This window comes from Sander vitreus, chromosome 22 (genome assembly GCF_031162955.1).
Source record: "Sander vitreus isolate 19-12246 chromosome 22, sanVit1, whole genome shotgun sequence".
NCBI lineage: Eukaryota > Metazoa > Chordata > Actinopteri > Perciformes > Percidae > Sander > Sander vitreus.
In genome coordinates this window covers 20,145,377-20,167,425 of record NC_135876.1, presented here as the reverse complement: position 1 = coordinate 20,167,425, position 22,049 = coordinate 20,145,377, and the positions used below count along the sequence as shown (strand labels likewise).

Here is a 22,049-nt window from a genome sequence, read left to right as displayed (position 1 = left end):
AACGTTCCCATGGCAACAGGGGAAAATGGCTGCTCTTGTGTGAAGTAAACGCAACATTTTTCAACTTTCTGCTAAGATATATGTGACTTTTTTGCAACGAAAATGCGGGGATTATGAAATCATGAAAGCCCCGCATATTTTGCGCGGAAATCTGCAATTTATGCGGCAAAAGTGCGGCGTATTTGAAAAAAATGCGGCCCCCCCCGCATATATATGCAGACTTTGGCTGATTATGCATTGAATTATGTCAGTTTTGTTTTTTACGGTGTTCAGTATGACAGAACAGTTTTCTGCTAAAACATATTCATACATTCAAATTCATTTATCCCAACCCACGTTACTGTGGAGGACTCCTACATGTCAACATTTTCAATCAATCAAAATGTATTTATATAGCACTTTACAGACCCAGCAGGTATCCAAAGTGCTTAACATCAGAAATCAAGAGTAAAAACACATATCATACAATAGAAAGAATGAACATAGAAAACATCAGAAAAGGTTACAAAGAAACAGAAGAATGAAATTGTCACACCACTGCTGCGTATTAAAAGCCAGACTAAACAGATACGTTTTGAGTTTGGACCTAAAAAGAGCTACATCTGTAATAGTGCGAATATCAGGGGGTAATTTGTTCCAGAGTCTCGGGGCTGCAACTGCAAAAGCCTGATCACCCCACCGTTTATATCTTGACCTTGGCACTTCTAAAACTCACTGATTTGAAGAACGCAATGACCGGTTGTGCTCCCGCAAAGTTAAAATTTCAGACAAATACTCCGTGGCCCGACCATTTAAGGCCTTGAAAGCAAACAATAAAATCTTAAAATCTATTCTAAAACGCACAGGGAGCCAATGTAGAGTGTAGAGAACGGGAGTGATATGTGCACGTCTAGATGTATTTGTTAAAAAGCGAGCAGCAGCATTTTGCACAAGTTGAAGACGTGAGATGGAAGTCTGATTCAGACCAACATAAAGAGCATTACAGTAATCCAACCTTGAACTAATGAAAGCATGAATCGCCTTTTCTAGATTGTGCCTGTTAAGGAAGGGCTTAACTTTAGCCAGGATACGAAGCTGGAAAAATGTATGACTAACTCTCCCCTGCTGAGTAAGGGCAGTTTGTGTTAACCGACTCTCATCCTCTCTGTGTTTATTTCCCAGGCAACCTTGCCCACACCAAGGGTAAAGGCAAAAACACAATGCGCAGCCCGCGGACGCCGACACGCACCATCACCTTCGCCAAGGTACTTACAGCACCGCCTGCACTATCACTGTATTATCTTCTACATCAAGAACTTCCCCTGAAAAGTTGTTCAATCTATTTTTTTCCCAAGCAAAAAAACTCTCTTGAATTACAATTCAGCCTCTCTTGTCTCTACAGTGTTGTTTTTTTGTTATTTCTGTTATTATAGCTTCTTCTATTTTAACTGTTTCTATCTCCTTCCCCCCCCCCCGTCTGTCTCTGCATTTCTGCCATAAAAGATGGGAGTGCTAACCTTATACAGTTCTTTTTCTTTCAGTGAGGTAATCAACATATTTCCATATAGTGTGTTTTGTTTTAGTAATGCAGACACCATTAATAACTCTAGATATCCTAAAGTGTACAAATAGATCCATAATTCAGTGGTTTGTATTTCTATTAGAGATGTTACATAATCTTTTTTTTTGTTTTTTTTTACAGCTTATGCAAAGAAAGCTATTTTCACTATGCACGTACAGTCTGCACGCTTGTCATTGTGCTCATGCATGTGTGCAACCTGTAGAATGCTAAATGCATATGCTGTGGTAAAACCCGTTGGGTCTTCTTTCATATCCATTGCTGCAGATTGTCTGTTTATAGCACCATGCCTCATGCTGATAACTAAATGGAGTAAAATGAATTGCATAGTAAATCAGAGTCTTAAAAAAAATGCTCAAGGAAGTATAAATCTTGCATTCAAAGTGTTCAGTATTCAGCCCGAGTCAGTTGCCAATGGACAAATAAAAACTTGCTTTAGTGAATTTGTTTAAACACGATTGCAGTGCCTGCCAATTGGGAGGCTTAAGGCAATTTGCTCACCTAAAAGCAATTGACAGTAGCTACATTTAAATGAACTGTTTGATGAGTTCTTGAATCTATTTCCATTCATCTGCATATGTTAGACAAAAAGCTCATCAAAGGCTTCGCTCTTAAGAGGCACAATGAGCATTCAAAACAGTATAAGGCTGATGGCTTGCTATAAACAGGTTTCCACCAGGGTAATAGTGCTGAGAATTAGATGTGGAGCCGGTTAAAATGTTCCAAAATACGAACAGGTTAATCCATTTGTATGTGTAATTGTTATATTCATATTGATGTACCATTCTTTGTTGTCTTTACGAGGGAAATACCGTACGTCTTTGCAGATAATTGGAGCAGTTTAAAAGCATATTGTTTTTGTTTGGTTTTGATTTGTCTAATTTTTAACTAAGAATAACACTTTTTGAAGTAATAGCTTCAGCCAACTTGTATTTATGCAGACAGTTCACTTTATCTGGCACTTGTTTTTTTAAATTTTGTTGCGTCTCTTTTGCAGCCATCTCGGAAATTAAAGCTCGCTCCTGAAAACAAATGCTTGCTTCATGTGCCCCTTGATGACACAGTACAAATGCAAACGGTGATTGGTGACTTTTCAAAGTAAAATTCAAAAAGCTTTGATAAAAACGTGGTATACATAAAAAGTTGTAATATGACCTACGTTAACATTTTAAAAATGTGAATCAGCTACATGTGTGCTTCAGTTGACACAGTTGCTAATGCTGTACATTCACTTTAGGTCAGTGTCCTCATTTCATCCTCTTCTGCTCAACTACCCACTCGGCTTCTGTACTAAAATGTTCCCTTGCATCTCATGAAGTTGTATGTAAAGCCATTAGTCTGTGGAGACACATTGAGTAGAGTACGCCGTGAATTATTGTGATTTTTGACCAGCCTTATGTTTGTTGGTACAGCCAGATGAACCTGCAGACACGCCTTACCACCCGAGAGAAACCACCAACATGAGAACACAGACAGTGGCCTCTTACTTCAGAGTGAGCTTTCTATCTCATTTACTGTTTGAAATGGTTCAAATGTCCGTCTTTTTTGCGGAGGTGTGTTGTATACAGCTTTCTCTGTTTGTTTGTTTTTACCACTATTGTTACATAAACCCTTAATCAAGCTGCCAAATAGGTTTCATTCTCCTTGTACCCTTTCTAGTACTCTCTGATGGACCTGCTGTCCAAGATGGTGGCAGGGCAGCCTCACTTTGTTCGCTGTATCAAACCAAACAACGATCGCCAGGCCAGTAAGTTTGACCGGGAGAAGGTCCTGGTTCAGCTGCGATACACTGGAGTTCTGGAGACCGCCAAGATCAGACGGCAGGGCTACTCTCACCGCATCCTGTTTGCTAACTTCATGAAGAGGTGAGCAGGCTTCACTCCTCAGCAGGAGTGGAGTATTTCAGGGATGTTGTATCAAATATAAATCAGTGTATGATGTAGTAGTGTCCAGGTTATTGCACTGACTGTTACAGGTATTACATCTTGGCTTTCCATGCTCATGAGGAGCCGGCTGTGACTCAAGAAACATGTGGTGCAGTACTGGAGAAGGCCAAGCTAGAGAACTGGGCAATGGGGAAGACTAAGGTAAGTAACTGAGTAGGGGTGGAGAAAAAAAATCGATTTACGTATGTATCGTGATTTTTTTTTTTTCTGCCGATTTTTAAAAACCGTTTCTTTTCCCATGGAATCGATTTCTTTTTTTCTTCTTTTTTTTAAGATTTTTTTTATTTATTGTAAAAATTAAATTTACAAACAGTTAGCGCCTGTCTGGCTCGATTACGTTTCCTAACAGCACTTTATCTGGTTTTGTTTTTATAGTTTTATACAAATATTTTATTTTTAAATATTTTGGTTTAATTTACATGTCTATTAGACTTGGTGAATTTAAGGGCAGTCTCAATGATTTTCTTGAGATTATAAGTTTTTATTATCTTTGCACTTCTGTGAAATGTATTTAATTTGTGCTGCTGGGCATCTTGCTTATTTTCTTTATAAGCAAGGGCAGCTATGCTAAATGTATCCATTAACATAAATGCAGTGTTGTATATGTTCAGTTCAGTCACTTCATTAGACCAAATGGGAAACTTGATATGCAGTCAGGAGTGAAATGTTATGTACTTCTTTAAAAATGAAATAAATGTCTGACAAACAATCAGTTTTTGGAAATGTCTCATGATATATTGTCTCTACAAGTGTTTTATTTAACTTTTGTTTTTGTTAAAGAAGGAAAAGTAAATCGCAATACTCAATACTATCGAATCGCAATACTTCTAGAATCGCAATACATGCAAATCGCAATACAAATCAAATCGGCACCCACGTATCGGGAAAGAATCGAATCCGGACAAAAGCATATCGCCCCAGCCCTATAACTGAGTGTATTGTTTGCAGAGAGCATGCAAACCCACCAACAGAAAGCTATTTAGTTTAGCCTGGTATCAAGTTAGTCATGGAATAAACATTAGTTAGTGACAGCTGATATGATCTGCTGTTTTTTACATTTTAACCGGGTAAAGCGACGACTAGCGCCGGCTAAGAATGAGACGCTGCTTCCTGAATGTTTTGGACAATGAGCTTTATTAATAAGTGAGTCATTCACTCCGGTGCTCGCAAATCATTTTTCACATTTTCACAGTCTGTAGCACGGTCTACGGAGGAGTAACATAGTCTATTAACAGTACAAAAAAAAAATCTCCTTTGGTATTGTATGCTGAATAACAGTCCAGCAATAGTGAATGGGAGCATGATACAAGACCTGGTTCAAGCCCCAAAAGTCTCAATTGAAGTGTCACTGAGCAAGACATTGAGGCCAAGTTTTACCAAAGTATAGTTTGGTAAAAAAATAGGAACGTGTTTCACTAAAAAAGAAGAGACAGAAGTCCATGCCATTCATATACTGTGTTTCCAGTGGCTTCCCAATAGCACTGACCACAAAATAAAGCCCATGTGAGCTTGTTTTGTTTACGCAGTCTGATTATAATGACCACATATAATAGCCATGGAGGCAAGGCCATCCAAATTAAGACTGTACCTAATTCATTAACACTCCACAACCAATTTCTTGTAAAACATGTTAAATACGAGAAAGAATATTATGTGCTACACTGCACTCTATTACAAACACGTGCCACCTCAGTGGACGGAGGCTACTAGCTCTTTTTAAGTGCTTTCTTTCTTGCACATCTTGATTCACATTGATTTCTTATAATTAAGATGCACACTTGTAGCTTCTACCTGGGAAGCACAGCAGGTATCTTCACATCACATCTCAATTTTCTTGGACAATTATGTACAATAATTACTTGGTGCAATAATTTGGGTGATGATGGCGCAGTGGATCTGATGCATGCCTTTGGTGTGGGAGACCTAGGTTTGATTCCCACTCCGATACATCAACCAATGTGTCCCTGAGCAAGACACTTAACCCCTAGTTGCTCCAGTGGTGTGCGATCTCTGACAAATACAGCAATTTTAAGTTGTTTTGGATAAAAGCATCAGCTAAATGACATGTAATAATAATAATAATTTATCAGCTACATGTGCAAAATGTGTTATTTATTCACTGCTGCTACTTATTATTCACACTGTACTTATTAATGTGAGTACTGTATTTATGTTGACATTGTACTTTATGACACTGCACTACAATAGAATGTGTACAATCCATTTGAAACAATCTTTTTAACCAAATCTTATTTGTCACCTAATCCCACTTTACTTTTTTCTTTTTTTCTTACTGTAGCTATGTTACTTTATACACTTATTGACTTACTCTTTTCTTACTCTTATTTTACCTTTAAATTGACGTGTGAGCAACTGCAACTAAATAATTGCCCTGAGGGGATCAATAAAGTATTCTGATTCTGATTAATTTGCTCAGAAAAAAAATGCAAATTTGCCGTTCCGGTGCATTTTTATGAGTAAAATAGATTTGATATGGTAAAGTTTTTTATGTGTCCCTACTCTCAGGTGTTCCTCAAGTACTACCACGTTGAACATCTGAACCTGATGGTGCAGCAGGCCACACAGAGGATCATTCTGCTCCAGGCTTACGTGCGAGGCTGGCTGGGAGCCAAACGATACCGGCTGGCGTTAAAAGAGAGAGAACAGAGTGCTCTGGTGCTGCAGTCAGGTTAATAAACTGTACACTCTGTTATCTACTAGAACATGAACAAGCTAGCAAGCAGTCATTCCGGTGTTTTCAATGCTTTGATTTTTTTTGATCCACACTCTCCAGCTTACAGAGGTCATAAAGTTCGGAAGAGGGTGGCCGATGACAAAAGCAAAGCAAAGTTTGAGGCCTTGATCGGCCAGTTTCAGGCTGGTAAGAACAATCTGAGATGGAATCAGTTATCCAACACAATCTAAGCTTGGTGTGTGTGTGTGTGTGTGTGTGTGTGTGTGTGTGTGTGTGTGTGTGTGTGTGTGTGTGTGTGTGTGTGTTACATTGGTTTACGTTCCTCTTGTCGCCTTCTTCAGTTTGCAAGGGCCATCTGGCAAGAAAGAAATACAAGGAGTTGGTGGAGGAGAAGAACAAAGCTGCAACCAAGATTCAGGCTCGCTACAGAGGGCACAAGGAAAGGAAAAGCTTCAAAAGAAAACGGTATGAGAGAGAGGAAATTTACACAATATAGCACTGAGGGAAAAAAACATGGTAAATTAGTTTTTGACAAAGATCTATCCATATTTGTTTGTAGGGAAGCCAAAGAAAAAGAGCAAGCACAGAAGGCCCTTAAAGAAAAGGAGGAAGAGACTCCTGAACCAGAGGAGATCACCAATGAAGAAAGTTCCTCTGCTCCCGCAGTCGAAGCGAATAACGAGGAAGATCAAACTAAGGCTGCCGTTGTTCTCCAGAGCAACTTCAGGGGCTACAAAGAGAGAAAAAAGTTTAAGGAGAGAAAACAAACGATGGCCGGGGCCGAATTAGAGATACCACCGAATGCAGTGGTGGAACAAGAAGGTGGACAAGAGCCGACCGACAAAGAAGATGAAGAGGTACAGACGGCTGATAAAACGGAGAATGACGACGATGAAGAAAGCACGTATGAAGCAGAGGAGAATGATGACAGTGATCACACACAGGTGCCAGAAGATGAGGAACACACAGAAGTGGCGGATGAAGCCATGGTTGAGGATGCCCTGGCAGCAGATGCTGGAAAAGAAGGGCAGGAGGAAGACAAGAAGGAGGAGAACAGTCAAGAAAAGGCTGCAGGGGAAGAGGCTGTTAACATAGAAGAAGAAACCAAGGCTGCCACTGTCATCCAGAGTAATTTCAGAGGTCACAAAGAGAGGAAGAGGTTGCAGGACGAAGGCAAGATCCCAGCTAAGAAACAGAAAGCAAAAAGTCCTTCTGGTGAAGAGGCAGTGCCCACAGTGAGCAGCCCTACGGGTGAGGAAAAGGTGCCAGCAGAAGAATCCGGCAACGTGGCGACAGAAAAAGAAGAATCACCGAAAGCTCAAGATGCAGGAGATGTTTCTTCAAGTGATGTTCAGTCAGAGGGCCAAGACCAGGCCAAAGCAGCTGTGGTGCTTCAGAGCAACTTTCGTGGCCACAAGGAGCGCAAACGACTCGAAGAGGAAGGAAAGATCCCGAAGAAGAAAAAGAAGGAACGAGAAATTACACCCGAACCTCCAAAAGAAGAAGAAGAAGAACAGGTAACGCAGACAGAAGAATCAGGGCCAGAATCCCAGCCGGATGCTTCTGCGGAGGGACTGGACGAGGAAAAAGCTGCTACTGTCCTTCAGAGTAACTTCAGAGGCCACCGGGACCGAAAGAAACTGAAAGCAGAGAGGGAAACACAAAACAAAACAAAGGAAGAAGCTGCCAATGATGCAGAAGAGGAAACTAAAGATGTGGACAAGGCCCTGGATGTTACTGATGTGATGATAGATCGTAAAGAGGAGACAGATGCTGAAAAAGAGAGACTGGAGGAGGAGCAGGCTGCAGTGAAGATCCAGAGCAACTTCAGAGGGTACAAGGACAGGAAGAACCTGAAGGCCAACAAGCAAACAGCGCAGACAGAAGCTGCGCAACTAGAGAGCTTCTCCAAAGAGGTAATAGCATTAAAGGTGCTCTAAGGCTTAGAGCACCTTTAATGTTATTACCTCTTGTTTGGCGTCTGTAGGTGAATGTTTGAAGGAGCTGAACATTTTGGGAGCGGAAGAAGATTTTGAGGATTTGAAGCATGCTCTCATTGACTTCAATGTTAACAAAAAAGTGTTAAAAAGCTTAATATTTTAAAAAGTATAAATAGTAGAAAAAAAGTTGAAGAAGTCCCATCATTAGCTGAAAGAGCTGAACATTTTAAAAGTTGAATGGTTTTAATAGCCGAACGTATGCAGAAGTTACAGAGAGCCAAAAAATGTACGGAAAAAGATATAAGAAGAAAAAATAAAGAACAGAATAACAATAGTTGGAATGCTGCTGAATCAGCATTCCCACTAAATATGCATCAGCTGTTGTGTACAGTAAACTTTTTTCTTTTAACAAGCCTGTTGTACTGATGCGATGACCAGTTATAGTTTTAGTGCTGGTAGGCCTATTAAGAGGTGCGGATTAATTCAGGTTTGACTGTGTGTAGACATATTTCATTATGTGTATTATGAGGTGGTCCGCAGAAATTCTTGATTACAAATAGTGGTCCACACACACAAAAAGTTTGAAAACCCCTGCTCTAAGTGATGTTGGGTGACGTTACTTCTCGTTAATGTTCGAAGTATTGTCAAACAAGCTCGCCCTTCTCTCCTCCTCATCCTGTCCCCTTCCCCCTCCCTTTCGCGCACTAATAAATCCATGGCACTAACCCCCCAACCCCCAGCCCCAAATCCTTCTTGTCGGTTATTGGCTGGAACACTCTTTGTTATGTTTGGTGGTGCAGGTTGGCCAGTTTGTTTTTGTTGCCTTTTTTGGAGCCTGGGCTGTCTACAGAGAAAGTTTTTTTTACAGTGTGTTCAGGGGACAGGCAGCTCGCGGATAGTGAGGCGATGTTTGCTGTATGTTAGAATCCGGATCGGGCCGAATTTTTCTGTCCGAACCCGGCCCGCGTCCGACAGAACCGTGACCGAGCCCGGCCCGAGCCCGACAGGCATCAAGAGATTTATGTCCGAGCCCGACACCGTTAAAATCTCATTTTTTTCTCATACTAATGACACATGTACGTTTGTTTGTGTGGAAAGCTTTTATTAAGCAACTGTAGGATGGCATTCGGAAATGTCAACAGATGAGCGCATCAGCGCACACGGGGCAACAAGCGCACGTTAATAAGCTGTTAAAACGTTTAATGTGTTAACCTTCGCTGCTTGCTTCGTTTCCGACCGTGATCAGAAAACCAGGGGAGACTCGGTAACTCCAGGGCCGCCGTTATAACATGAATAACTCTGCTCCGGTCGCATTTACACGTCTGCTCCTCTTTCTCTATCTCTCTTCTGACCAGCTTCCACATAGACACATACACACACAGACACATGAGCTCTCTTAAAGGAGCCGCAGCACCATTTTACAACAAATGTCTTATCACGCTGATGTGACCGAGTCTGGCCCGAACCCGACCATAATTTCTAAATATCTGTCCGAACCCAGCCCGGCCCGTCGGGACCCGTCGGGCTCGGGTCGGGTATCCATGCCTTACTGTATGTGACAAAAAAAATTTTGTAGCCTAAAAAACGCGTCACATCGTTTGGAGCACCTTTAAACACTTTTTATTTTGTACCCAGTCACCTCTCCAGCTCATCCTTTTTTTCCCCATTCATATATTCTTTTTTCAAATCTCTCCAACAGATCACAAACACTTCTCAGGACTTCTTGGCCCTGCAGCACAAGTTGAATGAGATCATCCAGGCCCATCAATCAAACCCTGAGGACAATGGCATGTTTGTGAGAGGAAAAGCAATCAATGGCTTTGCCCCTCAGAATCACCAATCAAGTAAGATAATTGAGATTGGCTCTGTGAAAAACAGATTATAAAGCAATAAATATAATTCATAATGTCGGCACGGATTGACCCGAGGTTAATGTGCAGTCTTGGTTCTGTTTTTGAAATCCTCAACCATCAGATAATTGGGGAAGACAGGCTGCCTGTCTAAAGAGGACATGTAGCTATTCTTTTGGTCTATCCATTCTTCATTAGAGTCTTTTTTGTTCTTGCTGCACTGAGGTTATCCATCAACCATTCACCAATAAAAAGGATTTGATTCAAGCCTTCATTGTAAATATAGACAATTTGAGGCAGGAATTGCTGCTTGTTCAGTATTTATTATTTCAAAGTTAAGGTGTGTGTGGGCAGCTTTTTCCAACCGTTTTTTTTATGTAAAATGAGACGCAGAGATTTAATTACCGTCTTCCAACAGACAGAAGAAGGTGATGTTAATGACGTACGGCATTCTCTTCTCTCTCTCTCGTGACGCTCGATTAGATCAGGAAACCTGGGAAAGTCAAGTGCCAACACAGGAAGCGCTTCTCTACCCAATGTGTCATCAAAAATAAAATTTGATTTGCACAGGTGATAGGTGTAATTGCTTTCGGGGTGGTGAGCGGGTGGGGGGGGGGGGGGACAGCAAATTGAAAGTTCACCGTCTTAGCAAAACGGAGCTGGCAGCTGAAGTCTTAAGGTCTCTTGAGAGAATAATGTAATAATTATGAAATAATGCCAATAATTGTCCTTCCTTAGCTGGCATCATTCATTTGATCTTTGTTGGCTTTTTGAGTTTAATTGCAGAATATAAGTCAAGTCAATTTATTTATAGAGCACATTTAAAACCAACCTAGGCTGAACAAATTGCTGTACAAAGTTATGTTATAAAAACAAAGGAAGACAATAAAAATATATACACAATGAACTTCATACAAACAACACACTTCTATACAAATGTCCCCAAACTAGCTGTGTTATCAGAAAAATCTCGTTTGGTCGTTCCCTATATAGTTCACTATTTAAAAAAAAACACTACATAGGGAATGGTGAGTGAGTGAATGAGGGAGCGGTTTCAAACACAGCTATAGTCTCAACCTTAACCTTTAACGTTAACCAAGTGTTTTTAGTTGTCAACTTTAACTATACCTTAACCATAGTTGTTGTCCTAAGCATGATCTTTCCCTAAGCTTTAAACTAGATACTAGAAACTAGATAGTTGGCATGGAACACAATTCATTTTTTGAGAAATTTGTAGAATTGTCCAATCAGTGGTAGGCAGCTAGCTGTTTTCCCTTGTTTCCAGTGTTTATAATAATAATAATAATAATAATAACTTTTATTTATATAGCGTCTTTCATGAAACCCAAGGACACTTTACAGAATTACTGTGGCTAAGCTAAAGGAGGTTGTAGACTGTAGAGTACAGTGTTCCTTTAATCTGGCTATGTTTTCCCTTTACAGGCTTTTCTTTAGCAGAGCCTGAGGTAAAGCAGAATAAATTATCTGTGTTATTTCCAAGGGGCTACTGCAACTCCCTGTTAAATTATGTTTTCCAGCCCCACTGGGTTGTTTCTACGTCTACAGTCCGAAGCTGTCCTCATACATTTCATTGACACAATAAACCAAATCAGAATCATTTGTGACGCATACAATAAAAGCAGAGGGATGCCAGTAACATTGTTCTTGACGGGAAAGGTCGTCAAATGTTAATCACGTTAATGAGCAAGTGTTTCCAACAATTATGGTTGAATTAATAAGAGGGGGTGTGAAATTGGCTTTTAGTTGTTTGAGCAATACAGAATGACCTTTAGATGAAGTTGTTCAATTATATTACAAACTTTTCACATCCTTTACCTGAGAGCTTCTGCACATGATAGAGTGTGTGTTTTCCTCTTTCGCATGAACAGTGATTAATAATAAGCAACAAGCAAAGGTCATTGTAATATGTTAATAATGGCAATTACATTCCCAAAGAGGAATATTGTAACCGTTTCAGTCATGACACATTTGATAGATTACAACACATCGGCTACAGTATGGAAGATCTTATGCATGAAAAGCAACCAAGCTGGTCTCTTCATATTCAATACAATGCAGGGAATCGAACATGGATCCTCTCAAAGTTACAGGACAATTTGTTTGTGTCGCAGGTTGTTTCACATAATCTCTGTTGGAAAATTGAAAGCAGCCAAAGGCCTTAGGGTTAAACTGCAGTGTGTTTGGAAGGCAGTTCAATAAGCACAACAGAGTCGGAGGTCAGCATGGTGCCAGATCACATTCAATAGTCTCTCTCCAATCAACCATGTATGTAACGATCCCACCGGCTCTGGAGCTGTTTGATCATGATGTTCAGCCACAAAAGTGACTGCAATTACCAAAGATGGTTATGGTTAATCTGTTTTTTGTATCTTTTTCCCAACCTCCTCTAAATCCCATTAAAAAAAAAAACGTCACATCATGTTGTAAAGGTCACAGGATTCTGCAGACATTATCACCACTTTCACTTATTTTGAGGTAGAATAGACATAGGTTGGACTGACTAAACAAAGCACTAAACATAATTTAGCAGAGTGGTGGGAGAAAACCAAGAAAGAGGCGGTTTTATTCTGCCTCAAAGCTGGAAAGGCAAAAAAGGTTGTGCTGCTTTTTCTGGACCATGTAATTTTTTTAGGAGAGGGCCTTGGGGGTTTTAGGCGGCGTCCATGTAATCCATGGAGTCCAGCCAGGGACCTTTGTTTCATGCCGTTCCCCATCTCTCTTTCCTGTCTTTTCTCTACTGTCTACTTACATATTAAAGACTTAAAATGCCCAAAATTACATTTAAAAAGAGAAAAAAAAACTTAAATTATTCAAATAAAATAAATAACTATAAAAAAAAAAATAGCCACTCCAAATGTGTCTTGTTTGGAAAGACCAATTTTAGTTTTTTCTGTATTGTTCTTATACTTGGATAAATTAAAACATAAATGTAGATAAGTTATCCGACTTTTCTGGTGCAGCTCCAGTTAACGGTGCAGTAGGTAAGACTTATAAAACTAACTTTCTGTCATATTTGCTGAAACTGACCCTATCTTCGAGTCGAACTACATGAAGCAGGTCATTTAAAAAAATAAATCCGGCTCCTCTGGCACCACCTACAGCCTGTAGTGCGATTTGCAAAAATCCACTGCTGTCTGTTCAGATGCGCCAATCAGGGCCAGGGGGGGGTGTCTAACTGCGTGTCAATCAGTGCTCATGCACACACATTCATTCTCCCTTGTGGGGGGAGGGGCTTAGGAGACTGTTTTGGGCTTTAGCGGAAAGGGAGGAGGGACTGAGAAGTTGTCGATGTTCACATTTTTTGGCTAAGTCCTGGATCTTCACAATCCTACCTACAGCACCTTTAAGTTTGTAAAGAATAAGAAAAAATTACTTGAAAAAACTGTGATGCACTGTAGTTCTTCCTGAGGATAAAACATCACAAAAAGTTAGAAATACTTTTTTTCTCTCCTTAACATTAACCTTCGTGAACAATAATGCAGTAGAGATACATTACATTAAAAAGCTACAATGGACTTAATGTTGCAGATTAATTGAGCGTGAAAGTGTATTTTAGGGCCAATTTTCCTTTGAGTTTCCATTCATTTGCTCACTTCTGATAGGAATCAGTACCCTGCGTAATTTTGTCTAGTTTTGAATGCTCAGTACAATCAACATAATACCACCGTCTGATGTTTTTAACAATCTGAGGTCTTTGTTATTTTCAGCTGACAAGAAGCAGCCGAGGACCCCCCGCAGGACCCAGCAGCCAAAGACCCTCAACACACTGGAGGACTCCACCTATTACAACTTGATTCATGTGAGTCAGAAAGAGATGGAGAACGATTTCAGATACTGCACTACAACAAAGCTTTGCTGTCAGCTGCTATGTGACACTGTAACTACTTCCCCAGCTATCAGCTTTCACAATGCACTATTGATTGGCAATTTATTTCTTTGTGTAGTACTCTTAACTAGATATGTTCCCAGGGCAAAAAAAAATATCAGCCTATTACAAAGTTGTCAGCAAAATGTTCCAGAGTTTCTTCAGTACTTTTGACGGATAACAATTTTCTTCTGTTGTTGCTTTTTATTCAATGCCCTATGTAATTATTTGTAATGTTTCATGATTTCAGCGAAGAATAGTTCAGCGCAAAATAGCTCTTTTTGCAGCACTTCAGGTTTGTTTACAATGCTGTCAGTTCTGTTTAGTCAACCTAGTTATATACTGTATAATGCATCTAATCAATAATTGAATCTATTATTAATGAAGACTAGACATTCAACATTGTATAAAGAGTAAGAAACTTTAGCAATAACTAAAAAAAGCATTGTAGTTTAAAAACGTGATTGACCACTTGATTACTCCCTTACTAATTAGATCACATGTATTAGAGCGAAATTCACTGAAAATCTTTAAGGTAATATTAAATATTTTTAGAAATGCTTTTATTAATTGAAAAATGAATAACTATAACGAAACATCTTCTAAAACGGTGGTTCCCGACATGGGGTCAGAACCCTACAAGGGGTCTCATGAAACACAGAGGGAGGCCATGATGACACGATAAACAGGACACTTTTAATCTAGAAAAAGCTCAAATGTTATCAACTAAAATCCAGAAACTAGACTGAGAGTCTCCAGCCATGCTAGCATCTCTGTGGGGTTGTACTGAGTCACAGCAGTGCTTCGATCTAAATGCTAACACTAGCAAAATGTCTGCGCAAAATGTCATGGCAAACCTTTCAATAGTTTTGTTGAGATATTTCAGTCTGCTGCTAGCATGGCTAAAATTAATCTTTGGCTAACTGGTCACAACTTGTAAACAAATGCAAGCTGTAATGGGCCAAACTGCCTTTTGCTTTGTATTCAGGGGTTACAAGCCAAAAGGTTGGGAACCACTGTTCTAAAACCACTTTATTTTGCTTTACCTGAACACAGAGATTAGGAGTGTTTGATTGACATGTAGTTATCTGTCCTCTGTTTCTCTCCACCCAGCGGTCCGTCCAGGATGATAAACGCAAGCCCAGGAAAGAGGAGTAAGTGCCAACTTCTTATTTCAACTTCATTTTAACAGACAGTTTTTTAAAGGGTTGGCCTATTGCCTGCCTTGCTTGGTACTCCTTACACATCCTCTGTGAAATTAATTAGCCTCATCTTTCACCTTGATATTAAATATTAGGCATCATAAATATTTGGTGTGGTGGTATGTAAGATGTTTGATATACATTGCTAAAAAACAAAATAAAAAAATAAAAAAGACTAGAGAGCTTGTGTGGATGTGTGCATTCATGCATATGTATGCGTCATATGGGCCACAAGGTGAGCGTACCGCCCAGACTGAGGGGGTGAAGATAGACTGATAGGGCTGTGCTGAACAAGAAGGGGCCAGGGTACTTCATCACAGCAGTCTGAAGAGACACAGACACACAGTGCAACACAGCGCTAAACATCAAGGGTAATAATTTGTTAGCAGATAAATAAAGCCAGCGATGGACAGGAGCAGTTTACATGCATCATTAAGGATGAGAAGGTCAGCAGGAAAGATAGCAACTCTGGCTAAAGCTGACAGCAGAGGAGGATTGGAGATGGGAGTGAGTGGGTGGTAAGAGGAGTGAAAACTGAAGTGTAGACAGAGCTGATGAAGTAAATGGGAGTAAAGAAAATGCGAAAGAAGAAATAGGGAGGTAAAGTTAATCGGGAACAGTGATAGCTAACCACAGTAGGCCTGCATGATAAATCATTATAAAATCGCGATCTTGTTTCACCCCTGTTCACGATTTAACTTTTAAATGACTTAAATTAATTTATTGAAAGCATTTGACATTGACATTAACATGTTTTAATTATGTAAAGACATGTTCAAGGAGTTCAGATAGAGCCTGTATCAGGGCCATATTTAGTTCAATGTGTTATAGGTCACTATTTTTGGTAGCCTACTGTACTTAAATGGCCAGTATGTACTTTATTTTCTTTATTCAAGCCTCTATGTTTACAGGCTTGTGGTGATGCGCAATGTGCTGCCAATTTCTTTTGGTTTGTCATGGTTCATGTGTGCAATAAACAATACACTTCGTGAGAAAATAAATCGTGGCAGAGAATCGTGCAGGCCTAAACCACAGGTATCTATATTTTATTGCCAATATTTAAGCAATGATGTATTCCATGTCTGTTTTGTACCCTATCTAAAGATGTGTCATAATAGTGATTCAACCTATTGCCAGCTCATAAGATGCCATTCTGTTTCCAACAGTAGCTTGATAACCATAAACAGAGGAAAAAACCAGGTAGTTAGCATGAGCAGTAACCAGGGCTGAACTGGTTCCCTGGTGGCTGAACCAGGTGTATAAAAAACTACAAAAAATTCCATCAACTGAAATCCAAAAACAAGACTAAGAGACTACAGCGGCTTTGTGATACTGTGCTCAGCCACTAATGCTAAATTAGCATGCTAACATGCTCACAATGGCAATGCTAATATTGTGATATTTGGATGTGGATGTCATTTGTTTTGGAAGTATTTGGTCATAAACCAAAGTATTAGACAAATAAAAACAATGTGACCTGATGGTGGCTCCAGAAGAAAAAGGTTTTTCATTGAAAGTACAGTTTATCCAGGAGGGGAACATGAGTATCTGAACCAAATTTCATGGCATCAGCACTAATGTCAACCTCATGTTGGCGCTAAAAGTAAAGTCAAGAGGACCACTAATCTCTAAACAGTAGGACTGCAGAATCTGCAGGCAACGGGACAAGATTTTGGTATCGGAAGCGTTCTGGTATCCATTTGTAGTTCAAGTAGTATTGACCAATCACGTTTGTGCTGGCTTTGGTTGCATGCGGATAAACAGTGGAGAGGCGGAACGCATTGGCTTGAAAATGCAATTTCGTAACCCATCGGCTATCGCCTGGCAACGATTAAGCTTTTTATTTATTTATTTATAACTGTATTCATATGCAGATATCTGTTTATAGTGAGTCTCTCAAGTCCAACTCCATTCTCGCGTCTAACAATGACCAATGTAGGGAAGAGGAAGTCTTGGCCAGGATATCCGGAAACCCGGAAATATTGGCCTTTTCCCTAAAAGGCTAAATTATCGTCAGACCGCTAGCCCATGGGTTCCGAGATTAGGGGATCCCTAAAGTCATTAGGGTACATACTCTAAGAACTATGAATGTGAAAAATGTTGTGCCAATCCATCCAGTAAATGTTACGATATTTAAGTAAGGGACCTCTGATAAGGGAAAGATGTAACCAGAAACATATTACCACTTAAACAAGTGTACCATACCATCACAGAAGGTCTTGTTATTGTCCAAAACTCTTAACTGAGCTATAAAAAGATCCATTTTGTTTATCACAGTGCGAGTATTGGCTAATTTTACCCTACAAGCTTTACTGGGAGATAACTTGGTCAATTGTTTTTGGTATTGATCCAGATCGGTGTGTAAAAAGGTGGTTACAAAACATAATTCAGCCAGAGAACAGGAAGGTAATTACAATCAAGGGGAAATTTTCAGGTCAGTGGTCGATTCTGCTTCGTGACAGCATCCCTGGAGCTGAGGGGAGGTGGCTGTGTGGGGCTCCTGGACAATTTACAGATACTCTGGGCTTGATAATTATCCTCCTTTTCTCCATTTCATCTATAATCTGTCACTATGCTCAGTAAGACACTTCTTTTGCCAGGCAAAAGAAGTGTCTCAAAATCAAATCCCACCAAAACATTGACTTGAATACATGACACAGACTGTCTATTTTTGCCTTTGTCTTCTTAATGTAAGAATTATTTTCAAAATGACTACCAAAACACACTTTTGAACAAGTTAAGTCAGCTAGGAAGACCACAACCTCTTGTGGAAAGTTATTGCCTTCATGTTTTGTAGATTCCCCCCCCCCCTTCACTTTGATGCAGAACAGAAATAAGCATAAACAAAGACAGAGTGCATGAGGTGCATGTTTTAGTTTCTTTGGGAGAGGACATTTGCTATTATGTGCCCATAGAAGTTTACAGTATGCAGTATTAAGCCTCTGTGTATCTTCTTCTGTGAGAAGTTGGCAAAGGCTGAAATGCATCAGTTGGTTTTCTTAGCTCTTCTTTATCTCCAAAACTCCAATTCTGTTCTTCTCATATTCTTTTGTGTTTGTCTATCCTCAACTTTTTAAAATAAATGTCAAATAAAAAATATTTTGGGACAGTTCTGGAACCACATATAGTTGGTACCTACATGTTATTGTTAGTCTGGAATTTATTAGTATTGACGATATATAACCCAGGGAAAAACATTGACAAAAGGAAGGAAGGAGGAACATCAAACAAAGCTATAATTTTAAGAGCTACCACCGTCACTTCTGACTGGTATTTAGTATTGGTCACCAGACTATATATAAACAATCACCAAATATAATGAGGCCGAATGTCTGATTGACACCAGAGTCCGTCCTCCTAACATCCATGTATCCCCTCTGTTTGTGCTCCAGTCCAGGGAAGCTGCTGGATGTGGATGACCACTACTACCGGCAACTGTCCACCAGCAGGTCTGAACCCTGCATCTCCACAGAGGACACGTCACCCAGCAGCATGCCTGAGAGAAGACAGTCTACAGAGAGGAGAGGGTCCATAGACAGGAATCAGTCTACAGAGAGGAGAGGATCCATAGAAAGGAAGCAGTCTACCGACAGGAGAGGGTCCATAGACAGGAAGCAGTCTACAGAGAGGAGAGGCTCCATAGACAGGAATCAGTCTACGGCGCTGACACCAGCTTCTGCCAGTAGACAGACCAGAGAGAGGGCCGTCACTGAACCAGAGCCTCCCAAACCTGTCAGGGACAACAGGTATGTTCTTGTCCTCTATCTGCTTGATTAGAAAAAGCATTGATTCAAAAGGTCAGAGAAAGTGTTTTATAAATATACAACTATGAATCCTGGAAAAAATGTCCATCAATTAGGGCTGGGTGATATGGAGAAAATCAAATATCACGATATTTTTTGACCAAATACCTCGATATCGATACCGCAACGATATTGTAGTGTCGACTATCGGTGCTTTCTACAAAATATTTACACAATGAGATTTTTGTTAAATAATCGCCAATAATGTGGATATAATGACTAAGTGGGTAAAGGCAAATAATAGAACAGTTACAACAGTCTGGTAAGTTCAGAAAATGACATGACTTTACTGAAATGCAGCCTTTAAAACCAGGAAAAGACAACACTTATGCCATATTACGATATCCAAAATCTAAGACGAGATCTAGTCTCATATCACGATATCAATATAATATCGATATATTGCCCAGCTCTACCATCAATGGTCCAGAAAAGAGCAACAATTCAGAGCTCTACCATGTAATTACTGATTCCTTCCATTTTTGGATCATAACCTGGCCTTCAATATCAATATGGCCAATCATATCAGCTCCAGAGAGTTAACGTCCTGTTTTGGGGGCCACACTGTATCAGCACCCCTGATATGCATATACTAGTATACAAGCAGACACTGAAATTCCCATTATCATGGTTTCCGTTTTTAATGACGCACACTGTTCACGTTTTATTTCGTGGCAAAATGATCTAACTCAAAGGTCCTCTTACCAACGCCTCATGGTCAAGGTTGTGAATGGCCTCTTTGATGTTTATCCAGCTGTCCACTGATTTAAAGCCTGTTACAGTGACTGTATGATACAACATACTTTAATGTATCTGTAGGAAAACGTTGCTGCTGATTCACAAAGTAAAAGTTATGCTGTAAAGTCCAATTGTTTTGTTTACTAGGTTGATTTAAAATGTTGCACTCAGTCATATTTGTGTATGTTTACATGCACACACTAATGCCATCACTGCAAATACTGAGTTAAAAGCAAGCATTTGAATGCATTTATCCACTGTATGGTACGGCTCTGCCCGACTCAACTCACTTTTTTGGTACCAGTGCTTTTCTCTTTTCCTTTTTACACTTCAGAAAGTACCCCCTCAGTGTAGGCGGGATTCTCAGCTGATTGCCGTGTGAAACTGCTGTGACAACCAAATAACAGTAGCATCGGCACTTCGTCAATTGTACGCCGTAGTGTACGTAGTCTACAGCATAGTTTTGCAGGCTCCCATTTTTTGGGTCTAGTGAATATATAAATTATGGTTGCAATTGACTGAAGCTTGGCTATTTAAAGGCTGCGTGTTTGTGCAGGATGTTCCGTGTTGGGCTACAGCTAAATCTCTCCGACCAGTCAGTCTGCAGTGTGTTAACTCCACCTTTTAGTATTGGCTCAGCTCGCTTGAAACCTTGACTGAGAAAACCTTTTGCTAATTCAAATGCGAAAACTACTCCTCTACTATGTATGAGAGGGGCATTTGTGAGGTTCCTGCACCTATATGAGTCTTTCTTTGTTTTTTCCAAAAATGCCACACCTGCATTTCGCATTCTAGTTGGTCAAAGAGACAAATCCACGTACAAATTTCATCTGTTTTCCAGTCCTGCCTGGCCACTGCCTCAGACAGCCCACACACATGATAAATGGCCACTGAAGATGATAAACAAAATGAAATCTTTCCCCTAAACATACATCATCTCCTTTCTCATTCAAACTTTGTTGCTTTTCCTTCTTTTTTTCTTCTATTTTGCGCTCTATCGTTGTGTTCACTGCTCTCTCCTGTGTTGCGTTGACAGGCACTCAGTTCCCAGAATGCCCTCCACAGAGAGTCGGACTGAGGACAATCCGTACGACTTCAGACATATTCTGAGGAAGACCTCCCAGAGACGAAGGCTCATCAAACACTACAAATGACTGAACCTTTTTAGCCATTTGGCAAATAATCTGTGTCAATGTATTATCATATATCATGCTATGTGATATACGAGTATTTTAATTCATTACAGCTTCTTGAAAAACTTTGAGGCAAATGAAAAGCACTGACTGCATCGATTATAATTATTATCACCATCAGTCTAATGGATCTAAATGCAGCATAGACAGCATAAGGGTAAATGTAAATAATAAAATGTTATACCTTTAAAACTGTAAATGAAGGTTTTATTTATGTAATTTGTAAATTAGACATTGCTACATTTGCTCATGTTGCTGTATCAATTTCCCTTCTGGTTGGTCAAATATTGTGTTTGAGGTTGTCCATATCCATGTAAACATCAAATAGAATTGTATAAAATCACGTAAATACAAAAGTCATCATTACTTTGCATTTTAATCCATTTTGAAAGATGTATCTTTTGGGGGGGGGAGCTGCTTCGGTGTTGTCACGTTGTAAGAAATGTACAATTCTCCTCTGCTGTTTTCTCTGTTTTGTTCATTTAAATGTAAAATATATCAAATTCCTTGTGATGTTCAATTTGTCTTACGTTTAGCATAGCTGCCCCCATGCAACCTGAGTTCATTTGGAAGTGACGGTATGCTATGCTGTACTTCCTCCTTAACTCATAACCAAGCTGCTTTATTGTCTTTTGTACTCCCATTTCCTTACCCAAATATGACTTCATTCATGCAGTTAAAAAGGCCACACAATATCAGATATCTTCTTGTAGACTTTTCCATCTTGGCTTTAGCATTTCTTTGAGATTCAACCTCTGACCTTTTATGTCACATTATAAATGAAATAAACCCCACAGGGAGCGTTAGTGAATCCCCAACTACATGCTGACTGCACACACTGGCACAAAAGAGACTACATACAGCCAAATAAATCCAGACAAAACAGCAAGAAAGGATCAACTGGGATAGACTCCCAGCTCCACAAAACCCCACACGTGGATGAGAAGGTATAGAATATGCTTGGATGGGCGATCCTATAGAAAGAAGAAACAATATTGTTTAACGTTAATTGATATCAGAGAAAATCTTCAACTAAAATAACAAAATGAATCGATGCAAGGCCTCTTTGGAGACCCACAGACTTACTGTAACCCCATACACACATTTTTTTTCTCAGTATTATCATGGCTTTGCCAAAAGGTTCAGTTTATTTTAATAAGTCTTTTGTGGCGTTAAATGGTTGTACACGATTGCATTCATAAATCATAACAGATGTGGCTCAGGCTAGATCTCATGCC

At 39.8% G+C, this 22,049-nt stretch overlaps 1 protein-coding gene across 1 annotated transcript in view; it reads left to right on the top strand.

The window, feature by feature from the left end:
- The window catches only part of myo3a (myosin IIIA), a 62,030-nt gene extending 41,171 nt beyond the window's left edge, over nucleotides 1–20,859 (top strand). The window contains exons 23-36 of the mRNA XM_078281267.1: nucleotides 1,162–1,244; nucleotides 2,971–3,051; nucleotides 3,218–3,423; nucleotides 3,534–3,645; nucleotides 6,031–6,193; nucleotides 6,299–6,385; nucleotides 6,541–6,664; nucleotides 6,759–7,056; nucleotides 7,231–8,115; nucleotides 9,839–9,983; nucleotides 13,718–13,809; nucleotides 14,989–15,029; nucleotides 18,470–18,823; nucleotides 20,655–20,859. Of these exons, the coding sequence (XP_078137393.1) occupies nucleotides 1,162–1,244; nucleotides 2,971–3,051; nucleotides 3,218–3,423; nucleotides 3,534–3,645; nucleotides 6,031–6,193; nucleotides 6,299–6,385; nucleotides 6,541–6,664; nucleotides 6,759–7,056; nucleotides 7,231–8,115; nucleotides 9,839–9,983; nucleotides 13,718–13,809; nucleotides 14,989–15,029; nucleotides 18,470–18,823; nucleotides 20,655–20,772 (2,789 nt within the window). The 3' untranslated portion in view covers nucleotides 20,773–20,859. The remainder of the gene's footprint in view (nucleotides 1–1,161; nucleotides 1,245–2,970; nucleotides 3,052–3,217; nucleotides 3,424–3,533; nucleotides 3,646–6,030; nucleotides 6,194–6,298; nucleotides 6,386–6,540; nucleotides 6,665–6,758; nucleotides 7,057–7,230; nucleotides 8,116–9,838; nucleotides 9,984–13,717; nucleotides 13,810–14,988; nucleotides 15,030–18,469; nucleotides 18,824–20,654) is intronic.
- The last annotated feature ends 1,190 nt before the right edge of the window (nucleotides 20,860–22,049 follow it).